Consider the following 23,303-nt stretch of genomic DNA (forward strand, 5'->3'; position numbering starts at 1 on the left):
GTAAACTCGATCTCCAACAAAAACGACTATTGCACCTCCAGCCTTTTAACTTCCTTTTTTTCCTAACGACCGTAAGAACGTAGCCGGCGTCGTTATCGATCTATACAAAGCGGAAGCTACTGAATTGTTGTCTTACACGTAGTTCTTTGTGTAACTTCACTAGCTCAGATCCATCACGGAGAAGAAACTACAAAATGTGTGGTCGTCAAGCTCAAAACGGCTTGTTTAATCGGTATAGTGTCTTCGGCAAAGTTGTAGATAATAATCTTGTCTTCTAAAAAAATATACACTAAGGTCGCTTTTTACGCGGGTTTTTTCACGCGGATTCCGGAATTTACGCGTTTTTTTTACGCGGATTCCGGAATTTACGCGGTATTTCTTTTTTTTGTGCGGAATTCGGTTTCCTATTACTCAGAATGCAGAATTAACGCTGGTTTTTTTACGCGGATTCCGGAATTCACGCGGTTTTTTTTACGCGGCACGTATTCTACGCGTAAAAAGTGAGTTTAGTGTACATTGTGAAAAAGATCTGAAAAAAAACCTGTTGATTTTGACATTTTTATTCCTCCCAACAACTAATCAATGTTTTGATATATAATTTATAATTATAATTTCAGTGTTTATTTCTTTTTTTTTCGTTTTACGGTGTACATATTTTATGGAAGAAAAAATAACTGTCTACAACTATTCTGAAGACATTATACCAATCAAACTAACCGTTCTGGCTTAAACATTTGTCTATTTTACAAAAAAATTTTACTTCTTCTCTTCTCATTTTTCAAATTTTCAACATAAAAAATCGGTTGGACGCGAGAGGGACCCGATTAACTAGCCTATACAAGATAATGAAATTCTGAGAAACCGCATAATTTTTCATAAAATAATTACTTTTAAAAATTCATGCACCGAAAAAAAGGCGTAAAAACGAAAATGCGATTTCCCGACTGCTAGCGCGGGTAGTTATCGCGAACCCACAGCAACAGAAAAATGTTCTGAGAAGACAGTGAAAAAAAAGGCTGTACTTTTGGAATGCCTGGTAGACATACTATTTTTCGACACAATTAAGTGTTAACCAACCCTTCTTTTCAGTTATTGTAAAATGTGTCCAACAGATTTTTTTTCAGAACTTACGCGAGTTTTTCAAGGCATACACTACGGCCTTTTTTAGGCGGTTTTCGGATTTTTTTTACCCGGATTTCGTAATTTACGCAGTTTTTTTATACGGATTTCGAAGTTTACGTGTTTTTTTTTCACGCGGATTTTTCTGAAAAATCGTTTCTACGCGGCAGGTTTTCATTGGTTTTTCGTGTTCAAATCGCTTGTTTAGAGTGTCCGCTGAGGTTACTCAATCCAATCACTGAATATTCACTGATTTGGTCTAACCTTTTTATAATTTTACTTGATATTCAGCTCGATTTGCATGCCGAAATAACACTACTAATGATTCTTTTTCGAAAGAATTTAGCAAAAATGATTAAAAACGTTTAGCAAATGAAGTTTTTTACGCGGACTCCGGAATTTATACGGTTTTTTATACGCGCTACGTACCCCCCGCGTGAAAAAAGACTTTAAAGTATTACGAAACCTACACGGTTTCTTCTGTTGGTTTTGGAATTTACATGTTTTGTAAAGCGGCACTGATTTTTGGCCAATTTTTAATAAGTGGATTTAGTGTGTTACACTTGTCGAAATAATTGGATACTGAAAAACAGAATGTTATTGAGAAAAATGCCTTTTAACTATTGAAGTCGCCAGTTTTTCGTAGAATATTTTTTTCATTATGGAACCTTTTTACAATTCAAACAAAGTTTGAAGATTCTTTAGTTATTAATCAAAAATATTGTCGGAATAAATGTTTTGAAAAACCTAAGAGATCGTATGTTTTTTTGTTTGTGGAACTGTTGTATTTCACTCTTATTCCAAGATTTTATAGACAGCGAAAAAAATTAGAACAATTTTGGTTTTTCATTTTTGCGATTTCATGTACGCAAAATTTTGCATTGCCGATGTCACCAAACTCACAAAGTTTTACTGAAGTCTGAGAGGGGTTGAATCGAATAGAAATCCCACCATTTGAGCTTCGGAGCTCTAGAACTGTAAATAATGCTTAAGAGTTAAACAGCACAATTACAATTTCGGAAAAATCAATTTTCTGTGTGTGTGTTTGCCTTGATCACATGATGTTAGGACGTAGATTTCACTGCACTGCACTGGTAGTTTTGCGATTAATTATAACAGCAACAATCGAACCATCCACATTTCACAGCTCAGTGATCGACATTTTTGATCGATTCAAAAAAAATCTAACGGATATCCTCTCTCTCTCTCGAAACTCTATTCCATCACTCGGTGGGGGCGCCCTACCATTTTGCTGCACGTCACTACATCCCCCAAAAAAAAAACTGCACAGAACAAAGTAACGGACAAGTTTAAACGACCGTTCAAGAAGCGTCATTCCAGTGTCTACCACCAGCCCTCGAATCGGGTCAACAAGTTCCTGTCGCAGGCGATCGAAGCGCGCAGCGTCGATCGGGAGAAGTCCGTTCACGTCAAGCGAATCTCGCTGCAATTCCGCGAGAAGGAAAAGGAACGCCAGTACCACCAAGACTTCGATCTGGGATTCACCACCGCCATGGGGTGCAGCTTGCTGCTGTTGATACTCAGCGCCGGTCTGCAGGTTAGTTTAGCACTAGAACTTTTCGTCTATTCCTGCAGTCGCTAACCGTTTGTTTTTTACTTTCAGATCTCCGCTCTACCACGTACCTTAATACTGTTACTGTTGTTCTTGACTGCCTTCGTTTGGATAAGCTCCATTTTGATGCTGCTGCTGGCTGTTCGGTTGAAGTGGATCTTCTGGGATTTGTCGCAGAGCTTTTCGCTGCGGTTGGCCATCACGGTGTTCACAATCGTGCTGTTGTACTCGGTGGGACAAGTCAATGTGGTGAGTAGACCGAAAAATCTGTACTATTCCATCTTTGCTTATGTTTTATCAGAATAAGTTGTGACATTTTTTACACTTTTTTTATTATTGCCTTCTTCCAGTTCACGTGTCTCTCCGATCACCCGTGCACAACCAATTTCACCACCAGAGCTGTGCTGGACTTGCCGCTTGAAGCTAACAATCTCCACCACCACGATCCTTCCGCTGCACTAGCGTCGCACGAAACGAGCCTGCCCTTCGCTGCTGATGCGCCTCACGGTACCCTACCGGAAGCGGCGATGCTCAACCATTATGCCCACCGAAAATGCGCTCTGCCCCAGTACATCGCTCTATCGGCAGCTTTCTCCTTCCTGACTGTATCGATTTTCCTAAGGTAATTTATTCGAATCACTGACTAGCAGTTACTCACAAACTACGGTTCCATTTCAGGTTACCGATCATGGTGAAGACTTTCCTGGTCACGCTGATGGGTGTGATGTACTGTCTGTTTATCGAACTGTCGCACGCCAGCATCTTTGACTGTTACGATCAGCGGGTCGAGTCGGCCATCCCACTGCACACGATCTCGCTGGCGAGAATCATCATTTTCATGATCGCAATCTTGGCTCACGGTCGCCAGGTGGAATGGACAGCACGGTTGGACTTCCTGTGGCAGCTGCAGGCGTCGCAAGAGAAGAAGGAGATGTCCGTGCTGCAGCAGTCGAACCGGCGCATTCTGTACAATCTGCTGCCTTCGCATGTGGCGGCACACTTTCTGGACAATCAGTTCAGTCGAAATAATATGGTAAGCTTACAGCTTTTGAATTGATGAAAGTGCGTGTAACAACAGCTCCGCTTTTATCCACAGGGTACGCTTGGCGCCAACCAGGATCTGTACCATCAAAGCTACTGCAAGGTTGGTGTTATCTTCGCCAGTGTGCCGAACTTTCATGAGTTCTACACGGAGCTGGATGGTTCGAATCAGGGCGTTGAGTGTTTGCGGTTGCTCAATGAGATCATCGCTGATTTTGACGAGTTGCTGTGTGATGAACGCTTTCAGGCGATCGATAAGATTAAAACGGTTGGAAGTACGTACATGGCGGCGGTCGGGTTGATTCCGGAGTTCAAGATGTTACCAAACGATCAGAGTTCGACGCGAAAACTGATGACGGCGCTGATAGATTTCGTTAAAGCGATGCGAGTTACGTTGCAGAATATAAATGAGAACTCTTATAATAATTTTATGCTGCGTGTGGGGGTCAATGTAGGTCCAGTAGTGGCCGGAGTGATCGGTGCACGCAAGCCGCAGTACGATATCTGGGGAAATACGGTTAACGTTGCCAGTCGAATGGATTCAACCGGCATTCCGGGTTATACCCAAGTGACACAGGAGGTGATTGACAGCCTGCAGGGTAGCCATTTCGAATTTCGATGCCGGGGTCAGATTAAGGTGAAGGGTAAGGGTGATATGGTGACGTATTTTTTATGTGAGCAAAATGAAAATATGCTTAATGGAGCGGGGGGAGCAGCGATGGGGCCGAATTGCACGGCAAACCGAGATAGACAAACGCCGGTTCCGAATATCATCTCGAATTATCAGACAGATAGTTTCCACCATCTGAATATAAATCACGTTAATGGAAGTCAGCAGGGATGTTTTCAGGCGCCTGCTCCTCCGGCCCTGCAACCACAAAGTTATTATATGAAACGCTCGGACATGAATAGTGGAAGTGTAAAAAATTCAAAATGGCAGAGTGGAAATGATAGTTTCTCGAAAAAAGAGAGTTACAATTTTCTAGAGAGTCCAAATTTGCTGCATCAGCAACAGCCGGTAGGCCAGCACCAATATCAGTCGCAACAACAGCATCAGCTGCCACAGCAAGCCCTCGCAAAAGTGGCGCATAAACACAATAATATAAACAATAATCACATTAGCAGTGGTTTCCATGGAAACCATCGGAATCAACCGACCAGTAATAGTAACAACTACAATAAACGCAATGAGTACTTCCATGGCAGCAGTAACTCGGCTGGTCAGCACCAACCAAACTATAATATTCGTGAAAATTTCAACATTATCGAAAATCCCAACGTTAAAGAAATGGACGAAAACAATCTAAATATGTTGAATCACCATAACGGGCACAAAGTACGAAACAACAGAAATCATCACCACCATCATCACCATCGGCAGGATGGGGGCGCGTCGGGACCCAGCTTAGCAAATCACAATTCGAGCAATCGGGGCGCGTACGTAACGGCAGCCGAAAACGAACCACTGCTAGGCTCTGGAATCGTAGGTAATGCAGTCATTAAACCTATCCAGCAAATCCAACAGATTCCCAAGTATGAACCCCCTCGCTATGCGACGAGTAACACAGCCTTCCCACAATACCATCAACCCAGCAATAATACCAACTACAACTTCCCCGTAGCGTCAAGCTACCAACATCAGCAGCAGTTGAACGCCCGCCAGCAGCAACTGTACCAGCAGCAGCAGCAACAACTATTGAAACAGTACATCAAACCGCTTCCAAAGCTTCCCCATGAATTTGACGAATCTCGAGAGATGTCCTCCACGGATGACCTCAGTTCGCGACCTCGTTCGCCCTCGGTAAGTTCCTCGGACGAGAGCTACTCGAAAACCACCGAAGGGGAGGATCTCGATGGCCACTCACCACTTCCTCCGCATCACGCTTCCTACGTCAATAACTTCAACAACCCCCTGCAGTACCTGTACCCTGGTGACATCCAGGTGGACCCATCTTCCCCGCCAAAGGTGAGTCCCATCGATTTGGCTAACATGAAAGATTTCGAGGTATCGACAACCGCTGAAACTAAATCGTCGGTACCGAACAAGGGAGAATCGTGTAATAGTTTCGAATATCAGGATAAGGGTAACAACGGGACAACCCAGCAACAGCCTCCTCCGCTTTTTCCTAAGTCACCGTTTGAGAGGGAACTACAGCGAAGACTGGCGGAGTCACAATCCCGACCGATGCTCGCCGGTGGTCTCAACAACAATCTTGATCAGCAGGAAACCCAGCTGCAGCAGCAGCAACAACAGCAACATCATCCGCCGGTGCGGAGGGAATCCATGGAGAAGATTAAGAACGCTAACAACCTGATGCTGGCCAAGCACCCTGGCACACTGGAAGCCATTAAGGAAGCTACCCGCAATAAGAATCCGAGCGAGTCGAGTCACATGTAAGTTTACTCCTTTACGGATGCGCTCAAACTTCCACTCTAAATTTCTCTCATTCTGATTCTGATAGAAGAACAACCTAATTAAATTTGTATTTTTCTGTCCAATCAGGCAAACCTCCGACACGGAATCGTGCGAGATAATCCATGACTACCGGCCCTCAGCGACCGGTTCGATGGACAGCAACAGTCGCCATCATTCGCATCTGCACAGTCACAACCACGGTCACCATTATCAACAACAGGAGCAACAAATGACACAATCACCGCGGTTGCATGCCCGACACAGTCATTTACATCATCAGCAAAAGTACTGCAATGCGACGAAAAAGTCCTCCAATGAAACATCGTCTAACATTGAGGCGGATGAAGATCTGCGGCTTTCGAACGAGGCCATCTATCGGGGTCGAGGTCGAGACTCGGATGATATGCTGGACGACGACGAGCCCGATGATGATGAGCCGGAAGAGTCGGACGACGATGACGATGAAGACGATGACGACGATGATGATGCTGACGAGGAGATCGGTGCCCGGCAGAGGAGACATGCTGCTGGCATTGCAGCGGAACGACGAAGGAGTAATTCGGATGCCACGCGGAATTACATTTCTGACGAGCTGAAGTATGGCGCGGGACACATCAGTCGTGCAGAGCGGGAACGGGACCTCAGCCATCATAGCCATAGTCACCACAACAATAGCCATAGTTCGCACCATAATCAGCACCAGTCGCTGGATTCTAATCATGCTGAAAGTCAATCAGAGTGGAGCGACGATGAAGGTCGAGAAGAAGCTACAGGTAAGCTGTGCTTCAAAACATCTATCGAAATTTTGAGAAATCATTGGAGTTTTTATAGGTGGAGCCGAAAGCACCGGTTATATAACTGATGAGCCCGGTTTGGAAAACATCTCGTTACTAAACGAAGCCGGGCTAACGGACGCCGAGGGTGCTCTGTCGGACGTCAACTCCCTGTACAATGCACCGGACGTGGATGACACTTCGATTTCTTCCCGTGCCAGTAGCCGACTGCTGAGCCTGGACTCCCTGAGTGGGCTGTATGACTGTGATTTGGACTCGAAGCACGAGATGGCCATCGTGAGCGTGTCGCACAAGATTAGTAGTAAGTTTGGACCGAGCCCGGGGGCGGCAGCGGCGGGTGGCTCCAGCAGTACAACAACACCACCGGCAACGACGACCGCGACGACCGCGACGTCAACACCGGCTGCTGTGCCACCCGCGCACGGATCAACCCCGCCGATCAGTTCCTCAACGGGGTAAGACGAGACGAAAGGCGAGACTTAGTTAGGGGGCACTCTGACATGTATGCAAGCGGAGCACACTAACAAACATGATGCAACACACTACGTGTAAGGCTAGATAGTTTTTTGGCTTTTTGCTGCGATTTGATGAAGAAAAGAAAAACAAAGGTAATTATCATGTAATATATAACTTATTAATAATAGTGATCTGAAAGTTGAAACGACGAAAACAAACAAAAAAAAAAAACAGTGGCATTTTTCTTATTGCTTGTGTTAGACGCATAATAGGATATTGCATTTGTAGGATTATTAGATGGGTAAATTTTTTGGGATATCCAGATGCAAGTACAGATGTTTTTTAATCCTATTCTGGTACGGTATCGGACGTGGTTTCTCACGGAGAAAAAATCTTAGTTATTTGGTGTGAGATAATATCTCATAATATTGGGCAAATTCATGTTCTAAAAAGCAAAAGCAATCGGTATTTATTCTCGAGAATCTAATTGTTTAGTTCTTTTAGGAAAGAGAACCTGCGTTATATGATGAAATCCTCACTTTACAGTAAAAATGCACCAAACCATATTTGACGAATTCTAAGGTAGTACTCCAATATGCGATAAAAGTTGAAGAATTTTGGTTTCAAAAGTGATAAGTTGTTAGCGGTGCCACTAAGCGCTTGTGTTGTTGCATCGTAAGTTTTATTACACAGATCGACAACAGTTTCATGGCCCGCTTCAAAAAAACGACCATTTTGATCTTTTTTTTCTAGTAAATGACTAAAAATACACATCTTTTACAAATTTGATTAGTTTTCCAACCATGTGAAACGTAAGATGCATAGTGCAAAAAAAATGGATTTTGCCAACTGAACGAGTTCGCGCGAAATCTCCAGAAGCAGAATCTACAAATAAGGGTTTACTATAGAAAAGTTCAACAGATGGCCGAAAAAAGCAATGTCCCCATATTTTTAGCGGGATGCGAGCCGCTTTCCTCTCCAAGATTTACATACACAGAATGACCAGGCATCTTCGAATGAACCGGTCATCTTCGATCAAAGGTTAAGAAAGCGCAACCGTATACCATGTGATAAATCTGCAAAGAAATACAGCGATGACTGCAGGACAGGATTTGATTTCATAAGTCTGGATTTCCATCTCGCAAAACCAACTAAACTAGACTTCCCATTTGGAACGAGATTAATTTGTGTTAGGATATTCGGCGAAAGAACCGACGATGCTTCATGTTGAACGAGGAAAAGACTTAAACAATTGATGGGAAAAGAGGAGACACACAGTATAATCAAAACGCATCCGCTTACAACGTAATTGTATTGTAATTATTTAAAAAAAAGCAAACAAACAAAAAACCACTACTACTGTGGATAACCGTTTCATAGCCTGGGCACCGTAAATGCCTTTTGTTGAGAAAAATAACACTGAACCGGTAGAAACTTTATTACATATTAGTTGTTTTGCTACATATATATATATAGACATTTGTAGGTGTTTCTATTCTAGTTGTACAAATCAAGTATATCGCTCTCACCTATTTTGCGAATCTATCCACTGTAAATCTCTGTACATAATTAAGGAAGGATGTGCGATAATCGTTTACTTTTTTATGTTCAAACATGGTGTAAAACTATCAAAATCACTCGCAATCCCACCTCTTCTTGGCACGCTGGAATAAAAAATCATATTGTAGCCAATTTTGCTCTACTTAAAATAAAGAAACCAGGCCATGTGCTGCTTTCTGAAAGCTATCTGTTTTTTCTCTATTAAAAATAGGAACTTAGGAGTATAGTTTTGGTTATTAAACTATAAATAATTTATACCAAACACAAAAAAGATACTTTTATAAAGAAAAAAAGTGCAAGCAAAGCACTGCTTTGCGAGTGTCATTTATTCCTAACAAAGCAGGAAAGAAAAAAACATCATATTTCCCGACTCATCATGACAACAAAAATTGCTCAGAGAAAAATCAGTGGAAAATTCCGATCACAAAAAAAAGAATGCAAAAATCAAGTCAATTGCTAGCCCTCCTTTTATTTTCAGTACGAAATTTCGCGAAAAAGAAACTTGAATTTCCAATGCTGCTGTTATGAAACCGATGGATATTGAAGCAAAAACATTAAAACAAAATGCAAACCCAGGAATTTCAAACAAACAAACAAAAAACAGAACGCAATGTACCAAGCAAGTCGAACGAAAACCTGTCGGAAGGAAGAAAAAAATATAGTCTTATGGAATTTATTCTCAGAGCAACCGGTAAACTGTCGGTCGGTATCATTTTCGGCCGATGGGGGTTGCTTTAATAAATACTTAAAAAACCAGTACATATTAAGTCGAGTTTTCGAATCCAGATGACACTACTGCTCGGTATAGGATGATGGAATGAGAAACACGCTAATTATGGATCAGCAAGGAAATAGAGAGGAAAGAACGAACCTTTAAACAAAGTTGTATTGGGTCCTGCACTATTGCGCAACTGAAATAAGAGATGTCGTAACAAAAAATCTTCGAGAATAATATGATTTTGAATTCTAAGCACTTTGACTTGTAGGAACCTGTACCTTGCCGACCTCGGAGATGAAGTTTTTGGACAGTTTTTGGCAGTTTGCCGCTATTCGACTTGAACATGCCGCTTTTCAACTTTTCGTTAAGTGATGTGCTGCGAAGCACATAGCGCTCGAGAAGTGCCAGCAAATCGATGTCGTATATGTTGACTTTTCCAAGGCATTTGATAGAGTACCGCATCTTCAAATAGTTACGAAGCTACAAAAAATGGGGTTTCCTACGTGGCTAACACGGTGGATATTGTCGTATCTCACCAATCGCAATGCATTCGTTAGTCTAGGCGGCACTAGTTCTCTGCCCCAAGGAAGCCCTTTGGGCCCTCTATTATTTATTCTTTTTATGAACGATTTGTGCGCAACTATCAAATCTCCAAAGTATATGTTCGCCGATGATTTGAAATTTTATCGTGTAGTATCGTCCACAGTTGACTGCTGTACCATTCAATCCGATATTGATGCGCTGCTGAATTGGTGTACGCTGAATGGTATGGAAGTTATTGTGCAGAAGTGTCATGTTATCTCATTCTGCAGAAACAGGCAAACCGCTCTGTTCGAGTATAAGATGGAGACAGACTCGAGTAAATTCCGTGAAAGATTTGGGTATTCTTCTGGGCAGCAAACTTTGTTTTGCTCAGCACATTGTAGTTACTACCGCTAAAGTCTATGCTGTACTAGGCTTCATAAAACGAAATACGCAGCAGTTTAATGATGTTTATTGCCTGAAGTCCCACTGTGCGCTAGTAGACAGTATACTTGAATACGGAGTACTCGTTTGGTCACCCTATCATGCTGTTCAAATCAACCGGATTGAACGAATCCAGCGTAATTTCGTTCGGTACGCCCTGAGAATGCTGCCTTGGGAAGATTCTATCCGTTTGCCACCTTACGAACATCGATGTGCTCTTATCCAGCTGCCAACTCTGACTAACAGGAGAAGTCTACTACAACGCTTGTTCATCTTTGACCTTCTCGGAAACAATGTTGATAGTCCGGAACTGCTAGAACGAATTCAATTTAATGTGCCATATCGAACCACCAGACGAACGGTTTTCTTCAGACTTCCTATGCATCGCACTTTGTTTGGCCAGAACAATCCAATTGATATGTGTTGTCGTGTATTTAATGTTGTATCTGATTATTATGACTTCGATGTGAATAGGACTACTTTCAAATCTAGAATAAGCTAATATTAAGGACTGTCTGTACGATACTATCGAAGACCAGTGAATAAATAAATCAAATATTTGCTGCGTACCCAACATCTCAACGGTCCGCGATTCGCCTGACAGATATGAAAAAAGTTCAGCAAAAATTACATTTAACTTGAAATTGTTGCGGGAATAACTCTTCACTCTCACATTAGAAAGAGATAGCATGATGTCATCCCTTTGTGGCAATGGTATCATAGTTGTACTGGTACATGTGTAAAACTGCTATGATTTCATTGGCCCTGACGACTCTGTTGATATTGGTTTGGTTTTCACTTGCGAAAGTGAAGGAGGGAAATATTTTTGCTTTTGTTTTCACACATAAATTGACAATTGCATATGACAAAAAAGTCCGGTCACACAGGAAAATCTCAATATTTCAAAGAATAAGAAGAAAATCTGAATCTGGCTTTCATAGCTTTATTCAGTAACTCATAAAGATACTTCACAGACGATATCTCGGAATTACACCATCTTTCTCTGATCGAATCAGCTTCAGACGTCTCGGAAAGTCGTCGCAAGCGGCGCGCACGTGCTCCATCGGCATCTCGTCCCAGATTTTCGTGATAACTCGCTTGAATTGCTCCAAATTTGTTATTTTATAGTCGTTCAGCTTCGACATCATGTATCCCCACACGAAATAATCCAGTGGATTCAGATCCGGAGACGACGGAGGCCATTCATTCTTCGAAATGAAATCGGTCAAGTTTTCCTCACCCCACGCCTAAACAACCTTTGCGGTGTGGGATGGGGCGCCATCTTGCTGGAAGCAGTAGCAATCGTCTTCAAACAATAGTTTAGCTTAAGGCAGAACATTTTTATTCAAAACTGTGTCCAGGTAGTACGCTGCGTTGATTTTGACCTCTTTATCGATAGAAATTAGAGGCAGTTTACCTCTCTTGCAAATGGCTCCCCAAACCATCACTGATGTCTTATTTTGGAACCGGAAATCGTTCAGCTTGTCCGCAGGAGTTTGTTGGAGGCTCACACTCCAAACTCGATCATTTTGGCGATTGACTGTTTGCTCCAAAACGAACAGCTTCTCGTCCGAAAAAATAATCTCGTCATCTGCGCGCCAACCGAGCAACTCCCGCGACCGTTGGTACCTCTTGTCCTTTGTAGCTTTAGTAACCCCATGAACCACCTGTTTTTTGTACGGTGTAAGTTTTAAATCCTTGCGCAGAAGCAGGCGGATTGATTCTCGGTTCATTTTAAGGTTTCTGGCCAGCTTCCGTGCAGATTGGGCGGGATTCCGGCGAATCCGGTCTTGTAGAATCTTTTTCAGCCTTGGAGTTCTCACAGACCTTAGTCGTCCAGATCGTGCCTTGTCCTCGGTGCCTACGGTCTCTAGGTACCGATTTATGGTCCGGTACACGAATTTCCGGTTGATTCCGAGCGGTTTTAGGTGTTTGAATATGTGTCCGGGTGTGTACCCTTTCACATATTCAGCGATAACAGCTGCTCTTAACTCTGCCATGGCTCACAACTCAATGCAAACAAACTGCACAGAAACGAAACTTTGTCACTTTGGGCAGCAAAGTTAACCTCTTCATTTGACATATACAGTACTAGACAAAAAAAAGTACGCACCTGTGATATGTTCAAACTTTCTTGATTTAGGCAGAATCTATGGCAGATGGATAACCAAAGTGTTCTAACAAAAGACAGTACTGGAGGTGTACATTCGAAAAATGTTAGATAAAGCGACATGAGAACGACATATAAACATAAAAGAGCTTATATTTGGAAATTGTCATTTTTCTTGTGGACAAAATAAAGTACGCATTATAATGATTCAACGTTCAAACTGATTTTTCTTTATTTTAGTGTTTAGTTTGGCCCCCTCTTAGCTTCAATCACGGATTGCAGGCGTCGAGGCATACTTTCAACGAGGTTTTTAATATGTTGGGAGTCGATATTTGTCCAAGCTTTTTCCAAAGCTTCAAACAGTTTGTCGCGGTTGGTGACATCTCCCTTGTCGACATTTTGATCCAAAATCGACCACAAATTTTCTATCGGATTTAAGTCCGGGCTTTGTGATAGCCATTCCAATAGCTTGATACGTGAAGCACGGAAATACGCAGTGGGTTTGTGGGCGGTATGCTTAGGATCCTCCCCAGCTGGTCTCGAGGTACGATGCTGGCCCAACAAGCCAGTTGTCGTAGGTTCGAGTCTCGGCTCGGGAGAGACTGTTAGTGTCAGTAGGATCGTAGCGCTAGCCCCGCAATTGTCCTGTAAACTCAACAGTTGGCTGCAAAGTCTGTGTATAGTAAACAGAAGGTCATGTTCCGAATCGGAATGTAGCACCAAGGCTTTGCTTTGCTTTTTATGCTTAGGATCATTGTCTTGTTGAAAAGTGAACTTCTTCTCTAAGCCAACCTTTCGCGCCGACTCTGTAAGATTTCTCTTTAAAATGCTGATGTAATAGTCTGCCGTCATTATGCCATCAATTTTCTCAATATTACCAACACCCGACCAAGCAAAGCACCCTCACACCATGATACTGCCACCTCCGTGCTTGACCGTCTTCTGAATATTTTATCGGCAAGTTTCTCACCAGGTTTCGTCCAAACTCGTGCTCGTTGTTTGTGGCCAAAGAGTTCAAATTTACTTTCATTGCTCCATATAACCTGTTTCCAGAACTCTATCGGCTTGTCGATGTATTTTTGAGCGAATTTGAGGCGTTTGATCCTGCAGAAATCAAACTCAGCCAAAAATGTATGCTGAATACGAAGTAAACAAATCTGTTACCCTTTCGAATCAAAGGTCGTCGTTGGGCAAATCCACTCTTATAACCCATTTCCTGTAGTCTTCTGCGCACAGTTCGTTCAGAGATATTTAAATCAGCATTTTCACGAATCACTCGGCTGGTAGCGAAAGGATTTTTTGCCACTTCTCGAGCAATTCTGCGATCATCGCTAGTTGTAGTTTTCCGCTTCCTTCCTCTACCGGTCCGATCGGCTACGCTTCCCAGTTCTCCATGCTTTTTGCATATTTTTCGTGCTCCTGCTTCACTTAAATCGTATTTTCGAGCAATTTCTCTATAAGAAAGACCTTCCTGACGGTTGTTAACTATAAGTTTACGAATATCTACGGAAATTTGCTTTTTCCCCATCTCATCCGATTGTACCGCGCACTAATAATGATAAACAAATAATCAAACACATTGCTTCGACGTTTCTCTGCAGCAATAGGAATCTTAAGTTATCTGAGCTGAGAAATAGTAAACTGATGATGATATAAAGAATGCGTACTTTATTTTGACCAAGCGAAAATAGAGCTTTATTACAATTATGCTGAATTGTGAATTTAATATGCCATTCTTTGACAAAATTATTATACCAATCGTTAGTATATTAGAAATACTTCAACTTATCCGAATTCATCGAGTTCATTTACCTTATATTAAAAAGATACAGGGAGTTCAACATTAGGATAGTGGGTGCGTACTTATTTTTGTCCAGTACTGTAGATGGCACCAGAGAATTGCAACGTTTAGGCTACAGGCGACCCCAAAAAAGTGTGACCGGACTTTCTTGTCACCGTGTACTTGTGTCAGGGCTAATTTACACTACCGTTGCTAAGAAAAGTACTATGTCATACCTACCAATGTTTCAGTTTTATCTTTCTGCATCGCTGTAGTGTAGTGATAAGAAAATTCGAATATTTAGCTGCGAACATCAAGACATTGATTATATCAAGATATATAAAACCTAGGAGCATGTGAGACTTCGTCATGATGATGCCGCTTCTCTGCACGCCATCCCTCCGTATAGCACCTTCCGAGGCGATCCGTAACAATAAATGTATCAGTTCGTCACCATGCTTGAAACCATCTAACGTCACGAAAACGTCCGACATCTCACCGGCTTTTCTGACCCTTGATGTAGAACCGTCAAGGGTGGCACGAAGCAGTCTAGCTAGTTTTGTTGGCAAACCATGCTCTGCTATAACTCATTTCTCCTAACTGAGTCGTACGCTGCCATGAAATCTATGAACAGATGGTGAGTCTGCAAGTCGCGATTTTTGTATGATTTGTCGCAAGATAAATATTTGATCCGTGGTGTAGCGTCCCCCTCGTAAACCACATTTGTATACGCCAACAAAGGTTTTCTGCAACGGTCTCAATCGATGAAACAGGATGCGGGAAAGTAATTTGTACACAGCATCGAGAAGAGTTATGCTCCGAAAGTTACTACAGTCCAGGCTGTGGCCTTTTTTGTAGATAGGACATAACATGAGACCCTCCAACCAGTCTGAGGGCAGTTCTTCATCAGTCCACACTTTTAGTATGATCCGTTGAATGACACGATACAGATGTTCGCTCCCGGTTTTGAAAAGCTCGGCGGGAATGCCGTCCTTCTCAGCTGCCTTTCAGTTCTTCAGCTCTTGCACTGCATTCTTCATCTGGATCCACAGGTTGTCCATCATTCTCAATGTTAATCGTGCTTCTTTCGACATCTCTGTCTTCCTCACCATTTAACAGCACACTGAGATGTTGTTTCCATCTTCTAACCCTCTGTAATCGGTAATCAGGTCCCCCTTCCTATCGTTACACATGACAGGGGCAGACACGTTTCGGTTCTTGATTCCGTTAATCTTTTTTGTAGAAGCTTCTCGCGTCGTGCATGGATAAGCAGCCCTTCGCCTCAGACAAGATACGCTCTGTAATGTCATAGCCGTAACCAACATGTGAAATCTGGCGCGGTTCTTCTCATCCGTCGTTCGGTGGCACTCAGTGTCAAACCACTCGTGCGTGGTTCTCGCAGCTGTACCCAACACTTTTCGTGCTGTGGTGCTGATCGTGCTATGGATATGCCTCCACTGTTCGTTTAGGTGCCCTCCGATTTGCTCATCGATCCGCTCACTAACTTTCTATGAGTACTCTGCAGCACTCCTCCAGTTGATAACCTGGACGTTTAACCGTATCTTTCGCGTTGTCCTTGATTCTAATATGTTGGACAATCTGGTGCGGATTTTAGATACCACAAAATAGTGATCCGAGTCAACGTTTGGTCCTCTGAACGATCTTATGTCTGTAACGTTTGAGAAGTGCCGGCCATCGAACAGAACATGATCGATCTGATAGCAGGCCACCCCATTTGGGTTTATATAGGCGTGCTTTAGAATATTCCGGCGTGTAAAATAAGTGCTATAGATAGATTTATCTCTGGCTACAGCAAAATTGATAAGCCTCAGGCCATTATCGTTCGTAGTAGGGTGGAAGCTTTCTCTACCAATTGTGGTACCTGCACATTTGCATCTCCGAAAAAGATTTTGATGTCATGTTCTAGGCATTTATTGTAAGTCTTTTCGAGGAGATCATAGAACTCCTCCTTCTCGTCATCGAGTTTCAGTCGGTGCGTACACATTGATTAGGCTGTAATTGAAGAATTTGCCTTTAATCCTCAACACGCATATACGGTCACTGATCGACCTCCATCTAATGACACGCTTCATCTGTTTCCCAATTAGCATGAAACCGACTCCTCTTTCTGGTTTTATGCTACTACTGTAGTAGATGTGGTACTTATATGAGGTGTCCACAATAGGATCTACTGCCCGGAATTCACATTCTCCCGTGGAGATTGGGATAGGAGTTGCTGAACAGAGGTGGATGACCACAATAGGATCTCACGTGCCCAGCCGTTTGGTTCCACTCTACTTTAGTTAGAACTGAAGATTTATCAAGGTTTGAACTATATTCCTAGCCGGATTTCCGGATTTGAGGAGGAAGGGAGTGGTCTCCAGGAGAGCCATGGCCAAAAAATTTCGCGACACTTTGAAATAACTGAAGTTTTAAAAAAACCTCCACAATCCTTCTAAAACCTTCTTTAAACTTTTGATATTTTTGTACGACATATTTCTTCATCGAAATTTTAACAGCTATAGGGCCCCGCGAGGTACTAGGCCCCTAGGCCGTTTTAGGTCTAAATCCGATCCTGACCATATTGAACAAATTGAGTAAAATTGTTCGATAACAGAAAAATCAAATCTAATTCTATGAAGGATTACGTTGATTCAAAATGAAAAGTTAAACTTAATTGAAAGAAAAAAATCTAAACCCACAAAACTTAAAAAAGCATCTATGAGCCTAAAACTTAACAATGTCGAAAGTATAGAAAAAATAAAAAAAATACAATAATACTACAAGGTATACAGCCCTAGGGGTTGTATGAAATGGTGACGTATATATTATACTAGCTGACCCGGCAAACTTCGTCTCGCCTATTTTAGTGTTCAATTTAATAATTTTAAACATTTCAAATTCATTGATTCCTTGCGATTTGTTTATATCATTTGAAATGATTGGTTTTATCGGAATGACAAAATCCTCGACTTTTGGCTTTTGTACATCACCCCTATTCCGGAAATATATTGAATGCATTTCAGTAATTTTCGTTGTTTTTTGGAAACTGAAAGTGGTCATCTTCGAATTCAAAATGGTGTCCAGGGTCAATGCTTGGCTTCTATACATCATTTCGATTACGGAAATATCCATATGTAGTAGTATTCGGTTATTTTCGGCTGTTTCCCAGAAGTTGCCATTTTACAATTCAAACTGGTGTCTGAGGTCAATGTTTAGCTCCTTGCATCATTCTAGTTCCGGTGATACACATATTGGGTGGTATTTGGTCATATGCCGCTATTTTTCGGAAACCGGAAGTCGCCATCTTGGATTTCGAAATGGCATTTGAGAACAATCTCAGGCCTCTGTGCGTCATTCTGGTTAAAGAAACGCTCATATTGGATGGTATTTAGTCATTTTCGGCTTTTTTTCCAGACACCGGAAGTCGCCACCTTACAATTCAAAATGTTGTCTGAGGTTGATTTGTGGCTTCAGTGCGTCATAACAATTCTGGGAATACCCATATTGGGTGGTATTTGGTCAATTGCCGTTGTTTTTCAGAAACCGGAAGTCGCCATCTTAGATTTCGAAATGGTATTTGGAGATATGCCAGTAGAAGGAAGGGTGTCGAAACATTATGGACATGTTTGTTACACCTGAAAACATTCACTTGCCAAATTTAATTATATTTGCTTGATTGATTCTCGAGCTGTGCGAAATTTGAGTTTCATTTGTATGGGACCCCTCCCTTATAGAAGAGGGAGGGGTGTCGAACTATTATGGATATATTTGTTACCCCTAAAAACATCGACCTGCCAAATTTGTTTCCATTTAGCTGGTTAGTTCCGAAATAAGCAGAAATTTTTGTTTCATTTTTATGGAACCCCTCCCTCACAGAAGGGGGGGGGGGGTGAAACCATTATGGACATATTTGTTACCTCTAAAAACATTCACATACCAAATTTGGTTGTATTTGGTTGATTGTTTTTCGAGCTGTGCGAAATTCGTGTTTCATTTGTATGAAAACCCTCCCTTATAGAAGAGGGAGGGGTGTCAAGCCATTATGGATATATTTGTTACCCCTAGAAACATCCAGCTACCAAATTTAGTTCTATTTACTTGGTTAGTTCGCGAGATGTGCAGAAATTTGTGTTTCATTGTATGGAACCCCTCCCTTTCAGAAGAGGGAGGGGTGTCGAACCAATATGGACATATTTGATACTCTTAAAAACATCCACATGCCAAATTTGGTTTCATTTGCTTGGTTAGTTTTTGAGATAAGCAGAAATTTGTGTTTCATTTGTATGGGACCCCACCCTTACAGAATAGGGAGGGGTCTCGAATCATCATAAAAACCTTCCTCGGCCCCTAGAACTCGTACATTCAAATATTCACGTCGATAGGTTCAGTAGTTTCCGAGCCTATATGGATGAGACAGACAGACAGACAGACCGGACTGCATTTTTATAGGTATAGATGCTGCGATAAACTGTTCATAGGCAACACTACCGCTTATATTTGGTGGTCGTTATTGTAAAACTAACGATGCATGAATACATAAAAAATTTACACTAGTAGTAGTTGCGAAAATTCTCATAACTCTTATCTCAAGCATCTATAGTTCTAAAAAGAACCGGTTCCATAATCTTCAGTTAGAAATTCGTGCTACAGAACGCTGATGGTCGCACCATCGGTAGCACTGAATATTTTGCTTGACCGCGCATAATAAAGTTTGCTCTCCGCTGTGCCCTCCAGTAGCTGTGCCAGCTAAATATTCTGCAACGTACGATGGTAACTGTTGCTGCCGTATGCATTATAAAGGTAACATGTTCCACAGTGCCTGGAAGATGACTCGTATGCAGCTCTCGTTTCTCATAGCGTACCTCTAACAGCTATACTCCAATCGCTATTGTGAGAAACTAGACTTAAGCTGAATTTTCTACACGCAGTCTTTTGTATCGAGTTCAGCGTAGATTTTTGCCATTAGGGCGTTGCCACGCAGCTTAGAGAAAGACAAACGGAACAAAACACTTTGTTGAATCAAAATATGTAGGCAGTGGAATTTATTCCGTCCATGTTATTGTTATCCGTTCTCGGGAAATGTATGGGAAAGCTTGACCTTGGAACTTTTCACCTTTTTTCACCATTAAGCAGTAAAACAACAATGTTAAACATTATATAAAACAATTGTTACACATTTCATCTATCCACTGACATATAAATGACTAAGATGCATTGAGTCGTTCGCTTGCTATAATCGTTTGAAATCTGACGCAACATTTGCCAGTTTCATTTTCAATTTCACAAAATGTAATCTAGTATAGAAAACAAAGACGTAGTCCTACATCAAAAGAAAAGTACTACCAGAAGTTTCGCGTTCGTCATGTTGGAACTGTTTGAAGTTGCAAAACTGGTAAAGTTGTCAAATAATTTTGAAGGTGGCAAACCCTGTTCAAAATAGTAAAACAGACAGGATGAGGACGCGCGATCAGCCGGTGTTGGTGGTGATTGGAGAACACTAGCCCAAGCGACGTGAAGACGTATTCTAAATTTGATAGTGGGTCGACCTGTCTCCTTGAAAGTGCAAGTAAAAAAAGATAAACAGTTTTTTTTTAATAAAATTTAGCTTCAGCTCTCACAAGTTGCTAACTCCTAGCCGAAACATGGACACAATTGGTTGGTGTAGCCTAAGCAATGTTGTCATCCGACAATAGCTAAATGAGAAGGAACAATCCGAGCGTCTGTTCACCAAGATGGTGCGGCTCAAAACAGCGTCTGATCTCCATGTTAGGAGCGACTGATCAGCGTCCTGGTGCCAGCGTGGGACTCTAAACAGAGCTGACACCAGAGCTGCGGCACTACCAACAAGCCGGGAACCGGTTTTGTAGTACTGTGATCGGGTGGTACCCGATTAATTCTAGGATGTGTAAACAAAGGCTAATGACCGTTTCTTCAACAACAGCATCATCAACTTGCCCTGTCCACACGAGGCGAGACCCGACGACGAGAAAGGAGAAGTGTAGAGCAACATGTCAAAAGGGTCTATCTACTTTCATCGATTTTCTTGATTGGCTTTTCATTTGTTTAACAGTTCAGCTAAAGTAACTATTCCCAACGTGGTTTTTATTTAAAAAGCTAGATTAGATTCTCCGCTATCAAATGGTGTAAAGGACATATCATGAAACGTGTTTAATAAGCCGTGGCGGTTGAAAGAAACCGATCGATCAAAAAATCGATCAAAGCAGATAGATCCTTTTGACATGTTGCTCTACAAGTGTTCTATGCGCAGCTGGCCGTTAAAATTGTCATCGGTGACATGAATGCTCAGGTAGGACGAGAGGCAATGTATAGACCGTTGGTTGGGTCGGAAAGCCTTCACGCCGTATCGAATGCAACGGTCAACGGAAGCACGGTTATAGCGGCACTAACGACTGGTTCAACGGCAAATGTAAACAGTTAGGAGAGGAGAAGAATGTAGAACGGGCGGAAATGCTGCAGCACCTTATGAGAGCGAATGTGGAACGATATAAACGTCCGCGGAATAGGCATTACATGATCTTTCGAAGGAAAAAGCGCCAACAGGAGAAACGAAGTGAAGCGATGGAACACCTATACTGCGTTGGCGATACCCGTAAGTTCTACGAGAAACTGTCACAAGCCGATATTTGCCGCGACCTGGGAGAAAATGTCCTGACGATCGGGTGTGAGATGATCGAAAGTTGGAAACAGTACTGGGACGAGCATCTTAACGGCGTTGTTACAGCAGACTGAGGTGGCACAACAATCAATTTAGGAATACATCAGGAACGACCGGCTCCTGGCCCCAAGCCTCCAGGAGATTGAGGAGGAAATCCAGAGGAACCGCTTGCAGTGATCAGTTGCCAAGGGAGCTTCTAAAACACGGTGGTGAAGCACTGGCTAGAGCGCTGCACTAAGTGATTATCAGGATCTGGGAGGATGTTACCGGAGGAATGGATGGAAGGAACCGTGTGTCCCATCTACAAAAAAGACGACAAGCTTGATTGTTACAACTACCGTGTAACCACACTGCTAAGCGCTGCCTACTTTTGATTGATTGATTTTTATTATAGAGCCTTTAACCTGAGGGGTCATTCAGGTCTTAACATAAGCGCTGCCTACACTATATTCTTATTTCTATGCCGCCGCCTATCACTTATCGCATAGGAAATCGTGGGACAATACCAGGTGGGGTTCATGGTGGTCCGCGTCACCACGCCACGGATCAGATCTTTGCACTGCGGCAAGTACTACATAAATGCCGCAAATACAACGTAACTACGCACCGCCCATTCATTGCCTTCAGAGCGGCGTATGACGCAACCAAACGAGATCAGCTCTGGCCGATTATGCATGAGCACGGGTCCCCGGATAAAATTACGCGATTGGTCTGAGCAACGATAGATATGGTGATGTGTTCGAATCTGGAAGAGGATTGCTGCAGGGTAATGGGCTTTCATGTCTGCTTTTTAACATTGAAATGGAAGGTGTTATTAGAAGAGGGGAGATAGACACGTCGCACGAGTGGTACGATCTTCAGGAATTCCGGCCAGTTACTTGGCTTCATTGATGACATTGACATTATGGCACGCAACTTTGAGACGTTGGCAGTAACGTACAGCAGACTCAACGCAGAGTCCAGTCGGGTCGGACTAGTCATAAACACGTCGAAGACAAAATACATGAGAAGTAGAGGCTCGGAGGACTCTGTTAGCCTCCCATCACGGATTCTAAATTAAGGTGACGAAATCGAGGTGGTAGATGAGTTTGTGTATTTGGGCTCACTAGTGACCGCCTACAATAACACTTGCAGAGAGATTAAAAGACGAATTGTGGACGAAAATCGCGTTTTATTTGGACTGCGGAAAACGCTTCGATCGAACAAAATTCGTCGCTCCACAAAGTGACCATCTACAAAACACTTATTAGACCGGGAGTCCTCTACGGCCACGAAACATGGATCTTGCTCGTGGAGGACCAGCGTGCCCTTAGTGGTTTCTAACGGACGGAAGGTGTTGCGTACGATCTCCGGTGGAGTGCACATGGAAGATGGAACATGGAGATGGCGAATGAACCACGAGTTGTATCAGTTGCTGGAGGAGCCCACTAAAGTCCATACGACTAAAATTGGAAGGGTACAGTGGGCAAAGCCAGATGGTCTCGAGGTACAATGCTGGCCTACGACGACTGGCGTAGGTTCGAGTCACGTCTTGGGAGAGACTGTTAGTGTCAGTAGGATCGTAGCGCTAGCCCCGCAATTGTCCTGTACATCAAACAGTTGGCTGCGGAGTCAGTGTATAAATAAACAGAAGGTCGAGTTCCGAATCGGAATGTAGCACCAAGGCTTTGCTTTTGCTTTTTTTTTACAGTGGGCAAAGCATGTCGAGCGAAAACCAGGTCAAAATGGTTCTGGATATAATAATAATCTAATAGAAACACGGCGTCGTGGCCTAATAGGAACACAGCGTCGTGGCGCGCGACGTGCACGGTGGATCGACCAAGTGGAAGGAGATCTCTGCAGACTACGCAGTCTGCAAGAGTGGCGATGAGCAGCCATGGATCGAGTACAATGGATACAGCAAAAGCTACACTGGTCTTCGTCTGATTGGTAAGTAAAGGAAAATAAAGATATAGAATTCTTTCTGAAACTGTATTAAAAAAGTTCCAAAATTGTCTCATTTTTTTTTTATTGTCTTAGGCGGCATCCATAAATTACATAACGCTCATAGGGGGGGTGGGGATATCACTAAGCGTTACGATTTGTTACATA

At 42.6% G+C, this 23,303-nt stretch overlaps 1 protein-coding gene across 4 annotated transcripts in view; it reads left to right on the top strand.

Moving 5' to 3' along the window:
- Positions 1 to 9,718, top strand: part of LOC129718614 (Ca(2+)/calmodulin-responsive adenylate cyclase) — a 122,044-nt gene extending 112,326 nt beyond the window's left edge. For 3 of the 4 annotated variants that reach the window (XM_055669547.1, XM_055669550.1, XM_055669549.1), the window contains 7 exons: positions 2,411 to 2,677; positions 2,744 to 2,941; positions 3,043 to 3,314; positions 3,371 to 3,725; positions 3,789 to 6,127; positions 6,237 to 6,922; positions 6,981 to 9,718. In XM_055669547.1, coding sequence (XP_055525522.1) covers positions 2,411 to 2,677; positions 2,744 to 2,941; positions 3,043 to 3,314; positions 3,371 to 3,725; positions 3,789 to 6,127; positions 6,237 to 6,922; positions 6,981 to 7,402 — 4,539 coding nt within the window. In that variant the 3' untranslated portion in view covers positions 7,403 to 9,718. The remainder of the gene's footprint in view (positions 1 to 2,410; positions 2,678 to 2,743; positions 2,942 to 3,042; positions 3,315 to 3,370; positions 3,726 to 3,788; positions 6,128 to 6,236; positions 6,923 to 6,980) is intronic. The other variant, XM_055669551.1, reaches the window with a different exon arrangement.
- The last annotated feature ends 13,585 nt before the right edge of the window (positions 9,719 to 23,303 follow it).

Source organism: Wyeomyia smithii, chromosome 1 (assembly GCF_029784165.1).
Source record: "Wyeomyia smithii strain HCP4-BCI-WySm-NY-G18 chromosome 1, ASM2978416v1, whole genome shotgun sequence".
Taxonomy (NCBI): Eukaryota; Metazoa; Arthropoda; class Insecta; order Diptera; family Culicidae; genus Wyeomyia; species Wyeomyia smithii.